This window comes from Chroicocephalus ridibundus, chromosome 5, assembly GCF_963924245.1.
Source record: "Chroicocephalus ridibundus chromosome 5, bChrRid1.1, whole genome shotgun sequence".
Classification (NCBI taxonomy): domain Eukaryota; kingdom Metazoa; phylum Chordata; class Aves; order Charadriiformes; family Laridae; genus Chroicocephalus; species Chroicocephalus ridibundus.
This window is the reverse complement of record NC_086288.1, coordinates 69,988,843-70,009,148: the sequence shown is the minus strand read 5'-3', so window position 1 is coordinate 70,009,148 and position 20,306 is coordinate 69,988,843. Positions and strand designations below refer to the sequence as shown.

Below are 20,306 nucleotides of genomic sequence, written 5' to 3'. Positions count from 1 at the left end.
TGTAATTATTTATAGTTTGAGGAACTCATTGGGACTTGGTTGAGAGCCAGTTCTTTAAGCTGCTTGGCAGCATCAGGATATTTTTGCCTTAAGGTGGAAATATAAGCAGCCAGGGAATTTTAGGTACTGACAACGTTAGACAGGAATTTGGGACTAAAGGGGATTCAGACAAATATAAGTGCAAAATTTAGTCATTATGATCTGGACCACAGAGACATTCAGATTAACTTCTATTGATTTAAATGGAAACCTGGAGCTTAAATAACTTTGTGGAGCTTGTCCTTAAAGAGATAATTGGGCACCAAAATCAGCCTTAGCCCTACCCTTGAGTGTCTTTCTGAAACTTGTGGAGGAAGCCTATAATAAAGTTAAAACTGCACCTGAAGTGTCGCTTGTATCCAAGGCTCTTGGACGCTTTGGAATTGTGTTTAATTTTGTAACCTGAAGTAATAGGGTTTGCAAATTAAAGGTCTCTTGGTAGAGAGAGAGAAGACAAAGTAGTAAAGATGTCTGTGTATGCGATCTGCACTCTTTCCTTCTTTCTGAGTGGGAGTTAAACCCCAAATATGTCATATGCATGTGAAAATTATGTATCACTCAGCACAGAAAGAACTTTTTAATTTTCTGTTTGCTAGCTGGAAGCACTGCTCTTACAGTTTGCAACAGTGTCTTTTACATACAGGAGAAATCTGAGTCATTAAATGGCTGTGGAGATATACCACATCATTTGAGTTGCAGATATGCCTGCATTTCATTCTTTGCACATTTTGTGGATAACCTACCCCTGAAGAAGATGTTAGCTCGGCCAAAAACGTATCTGAAAATGTTTTCCTAAGTCATATCTTTTGCTACAGAGGAAAAGGATGTTGACAGTTAAGCTAAACATTTTTTTCCAGGTTAATGTGTGTTTTCTTAGTGGTCAGAATGTCTCACCTCTAAAGATGCACCAACTTTTAACTGAAGTCTTGTATTACAGTAAATTCTCCATCATGTTTATATTTTCCTGCAATTTTGGACTAGCTATATTCATTTTCAGAATAATAAATACAACTTTTTTGACACAAAAATTCCAATTCAAGAATGGGCTTATACACAGGACCAGGTATTCAGTTAGTCGAAATGACATGATGGTATTTATGTCAAGAGTATGGTATTACTTTACAGGTTGCCCAACTTCATGAGTTCTGGGTAGGCCTTTGGAGCTGTTTGTTTAGAATATGGTACAATGCCTGTTAATAGATACAAGCTCTTCAGAGGGAAATCAGTTAGGGTCTGTTAGCCTACTGGCTTTCAATTCCTGTCTCTTTCTCCAGAATATTTTCTCCAGAATATATTCTTGTTTCTGTCAACACCATGAGAAATCAAGTAGAGCACCTGACTCAGGTCTCATTTACACCAAATTGAATCAAGAGAGCAACTGTTAACAGTAACACTTACAGGTATTACTAGGTCTTACTGGTAAGCTTTGTTAAAGATGGAGATTTGCAAGAGAACTTTACTTACGGCTCGTATTAAGAAATTGTCTTGCCAATAGATCAAGGATAGAGTGAGGCTATTGGAAGTGAAGTGCTGCTGTCAAGGAGGGAAGTGAATTAGTTTCTTCTCACAGTTGGCTTTAGTTTACAAATTGAAAGTGTATTTATGTAGGCACATGTGGCTTTGAAACTCTTGCAATTTAACAGTGGATAATGAATGAAGATGCTGAGGAGTTAAGACAGATAAAACTGTCACATAAAGCACCAAACCCAAATATAAAAAAGAATTGGCAGAACAGTATTTTGAAATATCTGCATCCCTATGGATTTTGCTGCTCTTATGGCTCCACGTCTTGTGACCTCCTCTGACCCCCATTCCCTACCAGCCAGGGAGTGTCTCGAGCTGTCAACAGACACACTAAGGAGCTTGTCAGATAAGGGCAGCATGTTGAGTTGGAACAGTGTTTGATGGATTAAGACCCTGGCTGTTTCACCTGTGCAATTCCTGACTTGTATTATGAATGACAATTTCAAAGCCTTTGGGCAACGTTGCCAAGAATGCCCTTGGAGACCATATTACAATGTCAGAACAATGTCAATTCCAGTTAAATAATTTTTTATAGCAAAATAATTAAAGTAACATCAAGCTTTTGACAGCGTTTCCACAACAACTCATAAATCCTCAGTTGAGGCTCCCACAGCACTGCAACTTGACCTCCTTTTTTATTTTTTTGTTGACACGATTACAGAGCAGTATTTTATTTTCACTTTTTTTTTTTTTTTTTTTTGCATGCTGTAGCAGCCCTTCAGTTACAGCCTTGCAGTGTTCTCCTGGGTACTATTTACTCTACATTTAAAATAATGTTTGTAAGAAATTGTTTCATGCTATGCATTAGAACTGCGTATGTATATTTTAAAAGCTCTGTTCCACCAAGAATACTTATTTTAGCTGCCTGAACCCTGGATTTACAGATTTATTGACTGAAAATTCAGATTAAATAATACAATAAAAAAAGTCCAACCCAATCTAACTATCAGGTTTTCTTGTGAATATAGCCCCAACACATTAATGGATAATATAGCCAGCTTCACGCAAACGAACAGCTGGAACCTTGCTGATGGTCCACTCTGAAGATTTCACAATGATCACACTCCTTTCTCCTCTTCTTTTAAACGTACCTAGAAAGATCCATGCATGTTTTGTTCCTGCTCTCTGCACAGAAAGGATTGTAGATTATTTTGGTGAGAGGAGAGAAGGAATGAGCAAAACACAGATCATTCTCAAATTTGTGAAATATTCAGAAAATTTTTTCAAGAGAGGTAATCCTGCCTCAGAGTTCTCCAGGAAAGGAAGATCCCTTAGGTGTGCCCAGCCGTTCATGTCTAGCTACTCCACATTGCTGGAACCTTGTATAACCCTTCAGAGATGCAGGCAGCTGACAAGAGACATCTGAAAGAAAGCAGAGAAGTTTTGAAAACTGCCTGGCAGGCAGCGGTCCAAAGGAACTAATTCAAAATTTAATTGCCTCTGTGGAAATTTCCAATTTTAACAAATTGGTAAATGCTGATGAGGAACCTTTTCATCCGACTTTTCTGACCATCTCCATTACTAAACCTGTGATCGATTTAGACTTCAGCCGCTGCAAATTCTCTGCCAAGCAGCCTTCTTCAGCTGAGCCAGCGCTTCTACTGAGGAACGAGTCAGCAGGACTCCAGACCATCAGAAAGGGTATCCCAGCAGCAGGAGACTAGGCATAATGGAATAGACAAAGGCGCTGATACCAACTCTAACTAAGCTTGGAACTCCTCTTCTAATTTTTGATGAGTCAATGACGTTGACATTTTCCAGTGTGGATACTTAATGTCGGACATCTGAAGCCAGATTGGTGAACACCTGTACTTCACATTACTTACACTTCATTTAATCCTTCTGCCTCAGCTTCCCAAGAATGGAAAAATGAAGATAATAAAATTATTATCTTTAGAGGGAGGTTATTATAATTATTTTTTGTACAATCTTAAATGTAATTAAAGCACGCAGTAAACCTTCCAGCTAAGAACAGATAAGGATCTATAAATCTTCTGCAATTCGATATGTTTATTGCTTTTTCTTACATTTTGATTTTTTTTTTTTCAGTATTGATATCATGACAGTTCAAGTAAGGAAAGGGAATCAGAAGAAACCAGTGCTTGGGAACTATGTGAAATGCCATCTTTATAGTTAATGCTTTTACTACTGCCATAGGATGTGTTTTTCTTCCTCTCTTTATTCTTAACTTTCTTGACTCTTTTTTTGTCAGTTTACCTTTGGTTTCCACCTTCTGAGAAATTAGCCTATACTAAGCCAGATAAGCCTTCTCTTTTAACATTTATGACCAAGGCAAGTTAGAAATGATGCTATAAGAGCATTTACTGGATTTCAGAGCAACTAGTGTGATGATGGCATCTACATGTCATATTCTTTGCCTGAGATTTTTTTTCCCCTAAAAGAAACAGCAGAAATAGAAACTATGTCGTTACCCTTTCCTGTTCCTGTTTCTTTGTTTAACGTTCAAAGGCAGTGATTCAGAATAACTTAAGAGCTCACAAGTATAAATGAGTCAGCCACCCCTCTTCCCAACAGAGGGTTCTTCTTTAAAAACCAGACTTTTTCAAAAGCACTAGGCCTCCATTGATTCAAGCACTTTTGAAAATCAGGCCTTTTAGTTATGTGTTTACATGTCAATTGAGGAAAAATATCTTATAATTCTAGTGGAAAAAACTTGTCCTTAATTTTTCTCAAAAAAACAGACGCTCGATTTGTGCATGAACACATGTCGCACTGAACATTTTTTAGCTGAGTACATTCCCTTGGCTCTCCCACAAGCACTGATGATCCAGAACTTCTTGAATCTCCAGTGGGCTTGTGCTGTTCTTGACAGAACGTGAGTTATAAAAAGCCTGTAACTGTGGCGCCTGCTGGATGAATTCTGATTAGAGAGTCCATCTGAAACTGTGCTTTGTGCCCATGAATTGTTTTCAGTAAGTTACCAGCGGGACAAAGTGGTATGTTTTAATACAGACTTTATTTGACGACTGTGTATTCTTTCAAAGCGATAACTACAATATTTGTTGTAGAAAAGGATGATTCATTTTTTTCTTTTTCGAGACACTGATTTTGAAACCCCGAGTTCAAATTTGTAATTCAGAGGAAGCTTTATTGTAACACTGTGTAAGGTAACAACGAAGAAACAGACACAAGGCCCAGGCTGCTAACACTAACAGATGGTAAAACAGGAATAATTCAAGATTTATTACATTTCAGCTTCTTTTGTCTTCAAGGACCAGTTTCCTTGTATATAGGATATGAAAAGAAATTTATAAAAAATGCAGAATTTTGAGAGAAAATAGGAGGCAGAAATAAAAATCTGCCAGTACCTCCCTTGTGTAGTTTCCTCTTTCTTTTTTTCCCATCTTCCTTCGTTCTGTTTTCTCATCCTTCCTTTCCCCCCTCAGTCTTCTCATCTCTTGTAACTTCTCAGCCTCCCTTGTCACTTTCTGACCCTGTTTCAAGATGTTCTGCCTCTTCCCTTCGCTTTCTGCGGTGGCGTGGGTCTCTCCTGAGGAGAAGCAGCCTGGTGGAGCGTCTGCCGTCAGGATGAACTCTCACTTCGGTGGAGAGCAACCAGTTGCATTGAAACTCACTGCTGTCACCATTGCCTGGAGCTATGCTGGTTTTAGGCAGTTTTGGTAAATAAAGAAATAAAGGTGCATGATTAATTTGCATCCCTTCCCATTCCCGAGGCTATCAGGGATGAATTTGCCCCAGGAGTTTTTATATACGTTGAAGTGCTTATCTAAATTATGACAACCTGAAATGAAGCTCTTGCAGCTGCGGGTCTGGGGATAGCAAGCCTCCTCTTCTTCCCATCCATACCCCCTTCACTCCCCAAGTCTTGATCCTTCACCCCAAGGATTTGCAGTGATTCGAAGTGAGTTACGCACACCAACAAGGGGAATCTACAGACTGTTGTAATAGCATTCAACGATATGTTGCCGTCAGTTTGTTTGTTCTCAGCTCTGTCTTCTCCGCTCGTTTCTGATGGGAGGGTGGATCCAGAAGTATGCAGAAATAATGCGATAGAGTATGGTACTTTTTTTTTAAACTAAAAATATAAGGCAAGCCTGAAGATTCCATGTCCTGTAGTTTACTATATGCAAAGCCTATAGACATTCCCATGTGTCAAATAATATGCCAGATGCAAACAACTGATAGCAAAAGGGTGAGGTTACAAGATGACCCTGCTTCCAACCATTTGGGGGGTACGTGTGTCTGCAGGTTAAGATTTGCCAAGTGACTTTGTTGCCTATAGTAGGGTTCCTTCAGAGTATACCAGCATAAATGAAATTAGCCTTGGTTCTCTGCTGTCAGGATACTTGATTGTCAGTCATATTTTCGTAACACCAGTGTTTTTCATGGCATTGTAATTAAGATCTTGTGTTGTCATTATAGCACAGGCCAAATTTCACAGTACAGGCCAAATTTCACAGTTAGTCCCTGCAGCACTGTTTAACCCCCTGAAGAGTAGCTCTCTTGTCACTTTTCCATTTCATCTCAGCCTGTGCCAGATAACCATTTGGAGAGAGTAATCTTTTTTTCTGGACAGTCTCCCACAGGCAACATGCAGTCACTAGGCTTCTGAACTGTACCTGTGGTTTCTGTGCAGTATTTCAGCCAGACCCATACTTCATCCTTGTTGAAGACTAAGAACAGTGCAGACTCAGCACCTCTTGTTGTCCACTGACTTAAAATTAGTTTGTAAGATGTTTGGAGTAGAAATCAACTCAACTCGTGTATGGATACTGCATACAGAATTACAGAAGTCTCTATCACACAAATAAACATCTCTCTGGACATGCAGAGAAACTGCTTTTGAACTTTCGGAGTGACACATAGTAAGAGGCAAACTTTATTTATTTGCTGAAAAAGCAGAGGCGATCCTGGAAAGAAGATTCTTTTGGGTAGGAAAGGCTTTACAAAGTTCCGTATTCTAATAAGGACATGTCTAGTGTTTGGCTGGAGAAGGAAATTCAAGTTTTCTTAAAGATGAGAGTGCAGGAATGTGCCTCCCCCATGCTCCAGAATTTTTCTGAAAGCACTGCGTCACCCCGTCTCTGCTTTGGGTGCAACTACATCCCTTTGAAAATGCACTGCTCCCCATGCTCATGGCACAGCCTTGCCTTTGCCTAGTGGCTGGTGGAGCATCTGCTGATTTCTCCCAATAAAGCGCAGCGATTATACCGTTGGCCTCAAATACAATTAAAAGTAAAATCTGCCTATGCCACATATTTGTCAAAAAGTAGCTTTTAGGGATATAGAAGCTATTAACTATCCATATTAAATATGGAAATCAGAATATAACAGCAGGATCACTCTTATAACGGGCAGCTGTATTATTTTTAGGAACGGGAAATTCTGGGGTGAGTCAAATTGCAGCTAGTTGTATTCAAATATTTCTTTTCCAGCCAGCAACTGGCTTTAAGGCAGAGAATTCCTTGTGTTGACTGTCTTGAATGCAGATGGTAGTTGGCAACTGCTGTAAGAAATTTCCTGCAAGTGTGTGCTATCCCTCTTAGTGAATATCGTTCCATTTTGAGCCTAATTGAAAACTGAAGACAGAAAACTCAGCAATTATTTTTCCCTGCAGTACAATATTTAATATTCTGATTTCATGGCTGTCTGACTACAATGATTAGGAAGAACATTTTCTTATAGTATTTACAGTGCCACAACAATGTATCAGGAGCATCGTCTATCAAGGGAAGGAACTATTATGTTAAAATACGTTCCACTTAAAAACATACCCAATTAAAAAGTAGGATGCTGTTGCGTGTTACATTTGGTTTAGTCGATAATTGCTTTGTAAGCTTTTTCTTGTCTTTGGCTTTGAAAAAAGGCTATTCAGGATGAAGAGAAGAGCCTTGAACTAGAAAGGCTTTAATAGGAATGATCTGCAACAACAGAGATCCCACCTCTGCAATAAAGGCATTTTCGGTTTAGAACTCTGCTACCGTGTTAAGTCCAAGACAGTGTGGTTATTTTTGCTGGTGGAGAAATGGGAAATATGCATGTAGTTGCTGATGGCTGTATAGTCCTTTAACTGAAACAAACTACTCTTGTCTGATAACCTGTGTGTTAAGTCGGGGTAGAAACCCTCAGTATTTACAACAGAATACTGGTTAGGAAAAGTAAATAGGGACAGAAACTTGTTCAAAATGTCCCATAATTTTGCACAGAGATTTTTGAAGAAGTCCTATACATTTAAAATGTTTGCTTGTTTTTTGTTTTTATATCAGATAGTATTACTGAAGTCTTCACTAACATCTACGTGACCAGTTTTGGACCTGTTTCAGATACTGATATGGTGAGTTTCTGAATCTTTTGCATATATAGTAAACGGTGTAAGATATATAGTATTAACTTCCTTTAAACTTGTATTGTGCTTTTACTTATTGTGGACGAATTGGGAATAATTTCACTGAAGTCAGGAAGTGCCAAATCCCAGTAGTTCTAAAGAAGGAAATTGGTTTATAGGCCTTGCATGAATAGTACGCTTGTATTAGCTGTTTAGTTTGGGCCAGTGAATGTTCTGATTGTCCCCGCTCACTGTACTTTGGTACATATTCTGGAGCAGTCTTGAGATGGGTGAACTGGATTCCTCTTGGATGAAACAAAGTGGAAGGTGCACTGTAGGAGCACACTTAATGTTGGCAAAGGTCTGGGGGACCTGACTGGAGTCAGTCTAAACTAAACTTTTTGAAAGATGTAGCTTGGAAGTCGGGTCGTCAGCATGATTACGCTGTTCTACAGATCTGTCCTCCATAATTTGGAATATTTAGTAACAATTTAAAGGGAGTCAGTGATATTAAAAAGAAGCTTTCATGAAAACAGCAATGGAAAATGCTCTAAAGCAAGGGGTCCTTTGTGGGCTCACTGCAAATCATACACAGATTAGGGAGAATGTGTCGCACCAGGCAGGAAGATCTTCATGGATATAACACCTCTAAAAGGAAAGAAGGGAAGGACAATCTGAAAGTTACTTTAGCTGCCCTTGCCATTCATGCAAGAAATTATTTCCTCCATGAAATTATTTTTTGAAATGTTTTGAACATTCATCATTATACACGAGACATATAAAACACTGCCTATGTGTACCTATAGGTATTAAAAAATGGATATTTGTAAAAACAGGCAATATTTACTTTTTCTATGAAAACTTTCAGCTTATGCATTATACAAAACATGAAACATCTTGATGTTACAAGCTAGGTTGCAATGAAGCTAAATATTTCATGGTATGCTGTACATTTTAAAAGTAATTTGCTCGCTGACTAACAGATAGTCATAGCTTGGAGAATATATTCTGGTTTTTTGTGTTTGTTTTTTGTGCATGGTAGTTTTGGTTTTCAAGCTTTGTTTCAATTGTGATGAATACATTACTGAGGCTTCACACGAAAAGTCGTTTCATGGGAAAAATAGGCATTTGTATTCTTTTTGTCACTGTATATGTTACTGATTCTCTTGAGGTTTTTTTTTCCTAATGACCTTAAGTTTCTGAAATGATTCCTATTTTATCACTAATTATAAAAAGCAAGTGTCCACAGCTCTACACAAAGGTGATATGACCATCTTGACCTTGTTAGTCTAGTATCTCATGACTTCACAGTGAGATGATATTAACCCAATTTTAAAGATGTCGTAGTGAGGCACAAGGAGACTTACCCAAGGCTGTGCAAGTCATCTGTGCTTAAATGGAAATTTAATGAAAAGCTCCCTGAGCCTAATCCCCAGCTCCTGAAACACTTTTGACATCAGTGTGTAGGTGTGTGGAGAACGCTGCGTGTCTGTTTGCACAGACAGATATGACGGCACGGGAAGGGGTCAGGTTCTTTGATGCTACAGCTCTAACGGCTCTGTGCAGAGATACTAACCAAAACAAAGTGCAGTGCATCAGAACGGCCCCTGGTACTGTAATGGGTAGGTCTATTTGGAGATAAGTAGATAGGTAAGTCACAGCAGTTTAATACTTACTACTACAAGCTTCAGGGTTAATTTAGCTTGTTCAGTTGATAATTATAAAATCATTTTGAAACGTACGAGCAGTCAATTAGAAAATTTCAACATGTAAGTTTTGAAATAATAGCTTCCAAACTATCACATATTCTGTCAAACATGAAGGTGACATTAGAGTTTTAACCATGAGTACTCTTTCATTTAGGTATTACATTACTGAATTGATAATGTAAACTGCTATACAGAGGGTTTACTGATATTTTCTTCTGTAAATGTTGGAAGCTCTGGAATATTCTAATTTTGTAAGCTTCCTCCTTAAAAGGCTTCATGGGAAGAATAAGTTTGACTCTTGCCCGTGTCTTCCTAAATCTCCGGAGGATCCTAAAATGAATCTCAGGTCTTCTCAGGAAGATTGGGTCCCAGCCCCTGAGGTCCTCTGCTTTCACAGTGCGAGTGGTGAGGCCCTCAGTCATGTCAGGTTTTTAGGCTGGACATTGCTGTTGCCCAAAACTCTCGTTGTCATTGCTGCAGTAGGATTTCTTCCCCTGCCATTTTTCATAGCAATGAAACTCAGCAGATGAATGACTGCACCCCTTTGCATTATCTATTTGCCAGTTTGTTTGGTTTTTTTCCTCTTAGTTAGCATCATGTGAAGCATAACAGTGCTTAGGAGAAAAGCCTGTTGAAAATGGGAAGGGGACTCATTGCCATGGGAGATGATTAGTATGTGTTTATAGCATGGAAGAGGGAGGTGTCATGCTCAAAATGATGAGTGGACTAGAGCTAAGGACACAGGTGTTGCATAGCAGTGTTGATTCGCAAAGTTGATAAAATGTCATTCTAACCTTTGTTGTTGTTGAATTGATAGCAATTTGTGAGGTTTGGTTTCTGTTTTCCTCACTTAGTAGTTCCCATTAATGATAATACAGTATCGTGTGCAATCTGTGACTCAGTATGATTGATAGAATGTAAGTTTTAATTCATAGTCCCTGTATTTTTCCAGTATCACAATTTTGCCAAAAATTCCAGGGGAATTTGATCTTTGACTGATTTTAGGCTTGTTGAAGTTGTCATTGATAAATTTAGAAGGTAACAGCTGAGGCTGAGATTTTTCTCCAAATGTGTTAAGAGTCAAAAACATTTGATCCTTGTTGTGGATTACGATTTTGACTGAGTTAAAAAGATGCTACTCACTCTTCTGCCCAAAATAGTCAGCCACCAAATCTGTTGACACTTGGCCAGAACTCCGTTGCAAACTGTGCTTCAAATGAACTGCTGTGACTAAAATCCTGGTGTATCTATATTAGCTTAGTCATAAAAATATATGTCATTGTATGTCAGCCACAGTATTTAATGTCAAAGGAAATGCCAATATACAGCAGGAATTTTCAACTTCATTTTGCAAACTAATGAGAATCACGGAAGGCAAACCAAAACATGGGATTAAACAGATTTTACTTTCACTGTTCTGTCTTTTTGAGCTGTTTTTTCTCTGAAATGTTTAAGTTCAGTTATTGTGATGTTATGCCTTATAGGCTTCCAACCAGATCAGTGATATAAATTTATTTTGACATTAGCCTGAGAGAAGAAAAGCTGCATTGTTTAGAAAAACAAACCAACCAAAAATTGAACAGAACAATTGAAAAACAAAACTTATCTGAATTTTCTAAAGAATTATAAGGCTAAATTATGATTAAAGAGGTTAATCAAAACATTTTTAATCAAATTAAAATATTTAATATTTGAAAATGATGACGTGAAGGATAATTTTACTTGGATTATGATTTGTAGGATAACAAAATGGCAATCATTTAATTGAAACATTAAAACTGGTTATTTATCTCTTTTTTTAAAATTAATTATTTGAAGTCTGGTAGATTGACGTATCTTTATAACTATATGCTGCTAACTCTGATTTTAGCACTGCAAGCAAGGTACTTTTACAGCTTTTTCTCAGACTTACTTTCTTTCCAGGCCCTCCTGACACTCTGGCTTCTAAAATTTCCCAGGTAACCATAAGTGCTGATGTCCTTGATAGGAAAAAAAAAAAAAAAAAAGAAGAGAAATAGTTACTGTATGTAAGACAGAGCATACAGGCACTGAGAGCCTTTATATGAGGCCTGCTGTAAAGAAAGCTATGCCAAGATTTTGCCAAGTTTTTGCCTCAAGAGCAGTTTTCTAATTTTCACTGGGAACGGTCTTTCCTGCTTTCTGCAAGTTTTGTGTTTCAACTTTCAGCTTTAGCTTTTAATTGTCTTTGGGGAGTCTTTGTTTTTCCCTATTTGTTTGTACACAACATCTTTTCCTAGTTTCCTGATGATAGACCTCTATTTTTTCGCTCTAGGGTCAAGAAACATGAACATTTCTCTGTAGAGAGGGTCATACCCAGGTAGTTCATCACTTCTATCTTGTCAGTTTTCAATTAAACTTTCAATAAGCATTTCTAATTTTTCAAATATAGCCAGAACAGCTGAAGGTAAGATCCAGAAATGACCGAAAGGATAGTTACAGAAACTCTCAGTACAACTGAGGACAGTTCTTTAGAGAGAGTGGCTGAACTGGCAACTGCGTTTCTTTTTTTGTGTCTGTTTTTTTCTATGAAACTTCCTTTTTAGCTGTTCCAAAGTCTAATTATTAGCTATGGTTCCTTAAATGGAGAGAAGCTTTACAGGAGCTGTACGATAAGTAAGTCAGGACAGAATAAGGGAAGGCACCAAGATGTTTTTTTTTCACAAAGATTGAAAATAAACACTGCAATTATTTTACTGTAGCTTTTATTTTAACTCAGTAACAGAAGACTAAAGAGTAAAAGGCAAACAGAAATGATAAATACGCTTGGCTTTCTTGGGTGTTGGGGACCATCTAGGTTGCCTTTTTCTCATTGATACGTTTCTGAAAAGTCAATAAGTTGGTTGCTGTGTTCCCTCTATGGCTCAGGTCATTGCCTTTGCAAGTTAAATCCAGAGGCTGAAATTTGGAGGAGGATCTCTCACATGATCACTTGCAGATTTTCTGTCCTTTTATTCTGTTGGGAAGGCTTGTTCCCCTGTTCAGCATCCTGCCAAGTGGATCAATATTGTAGACTGATTTGTCACAGGCTGTGTCCAAGCCTTTCACTGTCATTAGCTCTCGGGGTACCTCTTGCTTGGATTCCTGTCCCTGGCACCAGGCATCCATTGTGTTTCAGGGTTGCTCTTTCTCCATGCCTGGACAAAAAGGGGTGATGAGAAGTGTTTGTCTTTTTAGTGACAGCAGTGTGGATAATATCCTGTAGTCTCTATTCTAAGTAATCCCTATTCGTATCTTTGACATTCCTCTCTTATCCCGGCTCAGTGCTTATTTTAGACTCAGAGTTGATTCTACATCAGGTCTGTGGAAAGAGAGAGAGAGAAAATAATTCAGAGAAGGTCCTTTTCATAAACGGATATGAATAGGAAGACATTCTCTTCCCTAGATGTTATCATTCAAACTGATTAAACACATTTCTTTCCAGATTTTTTTCAAATATTTCATGTATAGATTAAATGCTTAGACAAAAATGACTGAAGTTGGCAGACGAAGGAGAAATAAAAGGCTTGAAATGAGTTCTTCAAATAGAGGAAAATCATGCTACAATTCCCTAGAAATATACCACATATTCTTTAAAGGTCATATATATCTGGCAGACATTACTTATGTATTTAAAAATGAATACATATTCCTTTGAAATGCAGTTATGGGATAGTGTTTAAATTTTTAACAGGGTGTTAAGGATTTTGATAAAAAATAACCAACAGTGCAGTTTCATACCACAACCCTCCTTCATAAGGGAGTTTATTCAGAATATTTTCAAGAATTCCATTCACTGGTGTATAATCTCCACACCTCCCAAAGACCTGAAAAGAATTTCTGGCTGTCTGCTATTTCCTTCTATGTATGTTCTGTGTTTGGTACACATCAGAAGGTAAGTTTTGGAAAAGAACAAATGGACTCAGTTTATACATCTTGTGCAGTGAGATTTGGTGTTAGATACACAGAGCCTGAGTAGTCAGTGTTTGTGATTGGAGCATAGAAGGGTTTTGGGGGAGAGGACTCTTTCAGTCCTGATATTGTAAGACAATTTTTTATTGTTTTATTTTTTAGAGAAGAGACAAGTAGAAAGTGAGATGGAGATGGTAGGAACATTGTTTGTCCAATCTGGTAGGTAAAGCCAAGCCATACAGCGGTGTACTTCAAGAACTATGGGGTTTTGCAGGCTGCTGTAGTGTGTTAGCCCTCGTGCATGGCATTTGCACCATGCATAAATCTGTCCTACAGAGCATGACATGACCAAGACAACAAACTAAGGACCTGATCCTCCCACTGTAAAGCTAATTTCAGCATTCACTCAAAAGCTAGATCCAAATGCTTATTGAGGAAGCATTGGTAAATTAATTTGCAGAAGTTCCATCACAAACTGGCACCCGTCAAACCCACAGATATCAGATTATAGCAAGAATGCATATACCGGGCTGATTATTTTGCTTTGATTGATTGCATTTTTTTTTAGTCTGTTTTAAAACTCCTTTTTGGTTTTCTTAGTAGTTTTGATACTTAGTTGCATACCAACCATGTTAGTATTCAACAATACTATTCACATACTAATATTGTTAACGTTTTTAAGCTAAACTGAAAGAAAAATTGCACATTGTTATGCACTTTAAAGTACATATGAGACTAAGAATGTGCTTTTTAAGACCTAAAATTAAGAAATTTTACTAATGTAAAAAATAAATATTAATATGAAGCCCCTATATTACCTAGGTGAGATTTAGGTCTATGAATCTTACGTGTTTATCTCGTCAATATGTTAACCACAGTATTTCTGATTGTCTTTAAGGAATCAATAAAAAGATACGTGTGCCATTTTGCCTTTCCTTATTTTTAATTTTTTGTATTTGTGTTTTTAAAGTTTTATATTTTACAGTACTTAAAATTTGCTTTCATGGTTATATATGTGTGTCAGTTAATGGCTTTAACAGTGGTCGAGTCAAGAAATAGCCAAATTTTCTTTAGAGAGTTGACTGAGAAAAATCTTTACAAGTAGGGAATGAGGAACTCTGGCCTGAACTATTCACTAAACGAACTGCTGTGTTCCAGAGGGTGATTAATAAAATGTTCAGTCTGCTCCATGACAATACTGCTTGCTAATGGACACTCACAATTTTTGAAATATTTGGAATACTTCCATCTTTACTCCAGATGCAAAGACTGCCAAAATCTGCCAACCATTAGCCGAGAGGATGAGAGTACTTTTTTTGTTGTTTGAACTTTTTCCCGTACAAATCTGGCCTTAGCAAAAAAGAGGACTGCCATGTAGCAAGGAGGGATTGCATATACTCAGCTCAGTTAAAGCTTCTCCCAGAGATACTAATGTCTTTTTTTACTGTGTATACTGTTATGCACAACAACTGCGTATTAAAAGAAGAATGAAAATCCTTCACCACTTTATTCTTCTGACCATCGAACTGGCAGAGGCTCGAGTGCTTCTTAACACTGTAGTAAGAATCTCATCATCTGTACCTAAAATTTCATGTAAGCTGGTATAACGCATATTTGAATGTTTAATTGTACTGTGTTAGAGTCCAGCTGTGAAAGCACCGTTTCAGACACAAATCAGTAGGAAGCATTTGCTTGCCTAGAAGTGATCACAGGAGTCCTTAGTAGTCCTGGAAGTATGGTCTTGTGATTTTGTGGAGATACTGCACTATATACTGGAGAGTGGTTTGGTAATGCCTAGAGACAGCACAGGTTCTTCCATATTAGAGAATATGCGCAGATTGTATGAAAAGAGTATCAGGTATTAATTCGAGTCTTTTTTTCTGGAGTCCAGATTTGCATTTCTAACAGAATATTAGTCTTGCTTGGAAAGTAAACATTACGCAGCGTTTACCACGAAGTGGTACATATATGGAATAGGAAACAGTAACAAAATCTTTATGTATCATCTTTTGATAAATGCTGGCTTTTAATCACATTGATTATGTTCAAAATACTGTAATAGTTTCCTGTTTTTTCATTAGTTTTGTATGGTAATCATCATAGGGATGTTCATGATCATAAGTAGAATGTATTTGCCTCAGGAGGGAACATGGGATCTTTGAATATAGCACGGGGATGCAAAAGGCATTGTATTTTGTTTTTCGTAATCACTCTGTAAATGGACCAGGACAAGTTAATTTCATCTCTGTGCCCTGGTTTCCCTGCATACAAAATTAAAATTCCAATACTTCCTTTGAAAAATGTGCTGACGTCTATAGATAGATAAGAATAAGTTCTTATATAAGAACTATGGTGAGATTTTATTGCTAATGTGTTAAATGGAAGGAGAAGGTGTTCATGAGCTTTCACACCAAACCTTGGGTTATTCCCTGTTTCCGTCTTCTAAATGTGATGTTCTGCAAACAAAGATTTCCAGCATGGATTGGATGGTAGAATTACATGTGGGTCAGTCAGAGATTTATCAGTGGGACCTTTCAAGGCTGGAGCTCAGATTCTCTCCTGCTTATTCCGCTTCCTAAGCACTTGCAATGCATCAAATGTGGTTTTTGAAATGTTGCTGTTTTGATTTAGTGGCATTTCCTGTCTGCTTTTTTTCTATTTTATATCTCTTGCAATTCTTTTTATATATGTTGGAAGACGGTGGAGAAGTAGAACCTTTGAAATTCTTTATTGGTTGAAACATTTATATTCTAATCATTTATGTGCAGGGATATTTGTCAAAGGAACCTGCAGGACATATCGCTCACTCCTGTTGAATTTCAGTGGGATTTCAAAGTCTTGCTCCCTCAGGCTCTTCTTTCCGCTTCATTATCATAAAAACATACAATCACAGAATGGTTTGGGTTGAAAGGGACCTTAAAGATCATCTAGCTCCAACCCCCTGCCATGGGCAGGGACACCTCCCACTAGACCAGGCTGCTCGAAGCCCCATCCAGCCTGGCCTTGAACACCTCCAGGGATGGGGCATCCACAGCTTCTCTGGGCAACCTGTTGCCCAGAGAAGTGCCTCACCACCCTCACAGTAAAGAATTTCTTCCAATATCTAATCTAAATCTACCCTCTCTCAGTTTAAAACCATTACCCCTCATCTTATCACTACAAACCTTGATAAAAAATCTCTCCCCATCTTTTCTGTAGGCCCCCTTTAGGTACTGGAAGGGGCTATACAGTCTCCCCAGAGCTGATCAACCCCAAGTCTCAGACAGTCCGCATAGCAGAGGTGCTCCAGCCCTCTGATCATCTTCGTGGCCCTTCTCTGGACCCACTCCAACAGGTCCTTCTTATCTTGGGGTCCTCAGAGCTGGACGCAGCACTCCAGGTGGGGTCTCACCAGAGCAGAGGGGCAGAATCCCCTCCCTCGCCCTGCTGGCCACGCTGCTTTTGATGCAGCCCAGGATGCAGTTGGCTTTCTGGGCTGTGAGAGCACGTAACTGGTTTATGTTGAGCTTCTCTTCCATGAACACCCCGAGTCCTTCTCCTCAGGGCTGCTGTCAATCCATTCTCCACCCAGCCTGTGTTTGTACTTGAGATTGCCCCGACTAACTTGCAGGACCTTGCACTTGGCCTGGTTGAATTTCATGAGGTTTGCATGGGCCCACCTCTCAAGCGTGTCAAGGTCCCTCAAAGGTTTATACCTCAAACATCCACCTTATCATACATAGTAATGATTTATTGGCAAAGCCCCTCAGACAGAAATTGCAAGGAGGCTTTTAGGGCAGTTGTTTTCCTTGAATTACCTGATAATGCTTCTAGCCAGATTTCATATATTCCCCCTGCTTCAAGCACACTGCGCCTGCTGCTCCTGATTTAGGTTTTGTGAGTTTCCCAGGTCTACAACTGAACTGACAGAATACTTGGAATTTGTAAATTGGTTTTTAAGTCACATGGTATTTAGCAAATAAAACAACATGTAAATCAGCAAATAAAACAGGACAATTGAATGTGATCTATCATAGAGAAATGGGCAAATTGCTTGCCATGAGGCAGCGTCTCTGGCAGCAATGAGAGACAGTAAAAGATCAGGTATAACGTCAAACAAATACATGTTTTATAGGTGCATAACTTTTTGTCTCACAGATATATTTACTAAAATATTATTAGAAATTATAGAAACTGGTATTAAAGAAACACAAGAATATTAATTTTCAGTGTACTGTAGTGTTAGTTTTATTTAATATCTGTTTGAGTAACTATAATTTTAATTAAATAACAAAATTGTATTGTAGTAACGTAAGACCTCTCGACATAGATAAAAATTGCGCTTGTGGTTTTTGTCAGGTTAGTTTATAAGTATCCCATCACATCATTCCAAAAAGATCTCCCCAAGCACCTGTCACCGTTCCTAATGACAACTGCTTCCTCTCCTGCCCCTGCCCCATGCTCCTTCAGGTAACAGGATTCTCTTTCCTTTATTCCACATGCCCTATTTAGCCTCTGGCCCTGACCTGGAAAAGGTCCTCACAGCTTCTTGGCTCACAGGCCAAAGGAGCTGAGAAGGGCCGTCGCTTCTGGCTGTCTGCTCAGCACTCCTTTTCTACCGCTGTATGACTGAGAGAAAACTTAGGCCATGTTAATCAGCACGCAAATAAGCCAGCAGGAAGTGACGGGGGCTGATGAATTCCTGGAACTCACTTTTATGTTGAAATCACTTGAATATTCGTTGAATTTTATTAGGACTTGTCTATTGAAAGATAATTTACTTGAAAATGGTTTACATAAACTATAGGATTTGCAAAGTAATTGCAATAGTATAGACTGTTGTAACATACTAATATTTTTAGATCATGGGTCCATTTTGCACCTGTCCAACAAAACAAATTGCACCAAGGTAGCGTTTGCCAATGCACAGAATACAGTTTGCATCCAACAAGCTCTTCCATTTCCAATTTATATGCTGTGCTGACAGTAGCAAACCACTAAATCCAATTACAGATCCAATTTGAAGTTAGTTGATGAATTTACATTATCAGTGTTTAATCAGTATCTTTCTTTTTTTGTTTGTTTAGAACAGCAACAAAACCCAGCAGATGGGATACCGGGCCCTGGGTGACACAGGCATCTGGTCTAGGTCATCAGCCCATTTTTGCTCGCATCCTTTTCTCCAGACTGTAGTTCCTTCCCAACATTAGGCATCAGAGTAAAGTTCAGCAGACAGCGTGTGTCACCCTTTAATCATTAGCTGTTGTTCCCTACATATGTACTTCTGTTAATAAAATCCATACCGCTACAGGGCCTTACTTTACCCTTTGGAAAAATCTTTCTTATATCGGTTTGCCTGGATATATTGTACCTTTTATGGGTAGCCTTGTTTCCTTCCTTCCAGTCTCAGCCATTCTCCGTGCTCTCGAAATGCTGGATTACTCTCCTTCAGGTGCATCTGCTGCAGGAACTATTTAATATCCTTCTGTGTATTTTTTTCTTACTTCTTAATACCGAATAGCTGTGTTTATTGAAATTACCATTGTCACACATACTATGTGTATCAGGTACAGACATCTAAGTATTGGAAGGGTTTGAGATACAAACAACAGCTAGAAGTCACAAAGGAGAATGTCGTACCCTGAATAAAGTGACATCTTGTTTATTATTCTCAGTATTACACAATTTTGTGTGACAGTTGTTCTCCTCCCTTGACAGTTTTACCAAGGGAATTTTTGCCACCCGCCAGAACTTTTCTGTTTTGGCCCTCGAAAAGCAGATTAATGTTTCTTTGTGTCAAAAAAAAAGCATATCTTTGTTCCATTACAGGAATACACAATAGATGTTTTCTTCCGTCAGAGGTGGAAGGATGAGAGATTAAAGTTTAAGGGCCCAATGAACATTCTTCGATTGAACAACTTAATGGCCAGCAAAATCTGGACCCCAGATACATTTTTTCACAATGGGAAGAAGTCAGTGGCTCATAACATGACAATGCCAAACAAGCTTCTACGAATCCAAGATGATGGGACTCTCTTGTACACCATGAGGTAACTCTTTTCATCTGTTCCCTGCTCAAAAGCTATTTCTCAATGTGATATTTCCAGAGAACAATTAAATAAGGTTCCAAGAGGACTTTCCTTTGTTTCATTTCTGTCCTAGCAGAGAGAAAGCTAGGAAAACGTGCGTTTTGTTTCCAGTTCTGTTACAAGTCTGTTGGCCGATTAACACTTAGTTCAACTTCCTACGTGTTCTCAGTTTTCATACTTCTATAATCTATTGAAAGATACTGACCACCCGCATGAAGTGCTTTGAGACCTTCAGATGGGAATCGCTGTGTAAGAATCGTTAAAAATACTCAAAGTTTACCAACTCCCTCTTAGAACTAGTAAAATAGTATATGAATTTTGCCTGTTGCAGCACCCGTTGTACCAGCCGTGTGAGCCCTTAAGCAAATTTATTATTAAGATCAGTGGCAATAAAAAACAAAGAGGAAGAGGAAAGAGTTGATAAAGCCTCAAATTATTTCCAGCAAGAACTACAGGAAAAATACGTCTTACTCTGTAATAACTGTTTCTTTATAACTAATTACAATATTTTACTTACAGTTTTAATTTTTGCATCCTGTGCATGATTAGCAGCTAAGATAAACATTTAGCTGTTAAAATGTATTAAATTTGCGTAGAAAATAATTTATGAAAAAATAAAAATATCGTGTATGCATCAGCATAAGAAGCATTTTTATAAGACTGATTTCTTCTTTGATTACTCTTCTTGTAATAATGTTACCTGTATGAGTTCTTTGGAAAATTTATCCAAATTTCCAGAAACTGATGACT

The 20,306-nt window shown here is 38.2% G+C and overlaps 1 protein-coding gene across 2 annotated transcripts in view; it reads left to right on the top strand.

The window, feature by feature from the left end:
* The window catches only part of GABRA2 (gamma-aminobutyric acid type A receptor subunit alpha2), a 63,895-nt gene that overhangs the window by 19,253 nt on the left and 24,336 nt on the right, over positions 1–20,306 (top strand). For both annotated transcript variants that reach the window (XM_063335970.1, XM_063335969.1), the window contains exons 4-5: positions 7,812–7,879; positions 19,297–19,517. In XM_063335970.1, the coding sequence (XP_063192040.1) occupies positions 7,812–7,879; positions 19,297–19,517 (289 nt within the window). The remainder of the gene's footprint in view (positions 1–7,811; positions 7,880–19,296; positions 19,518–20,306) is intronic.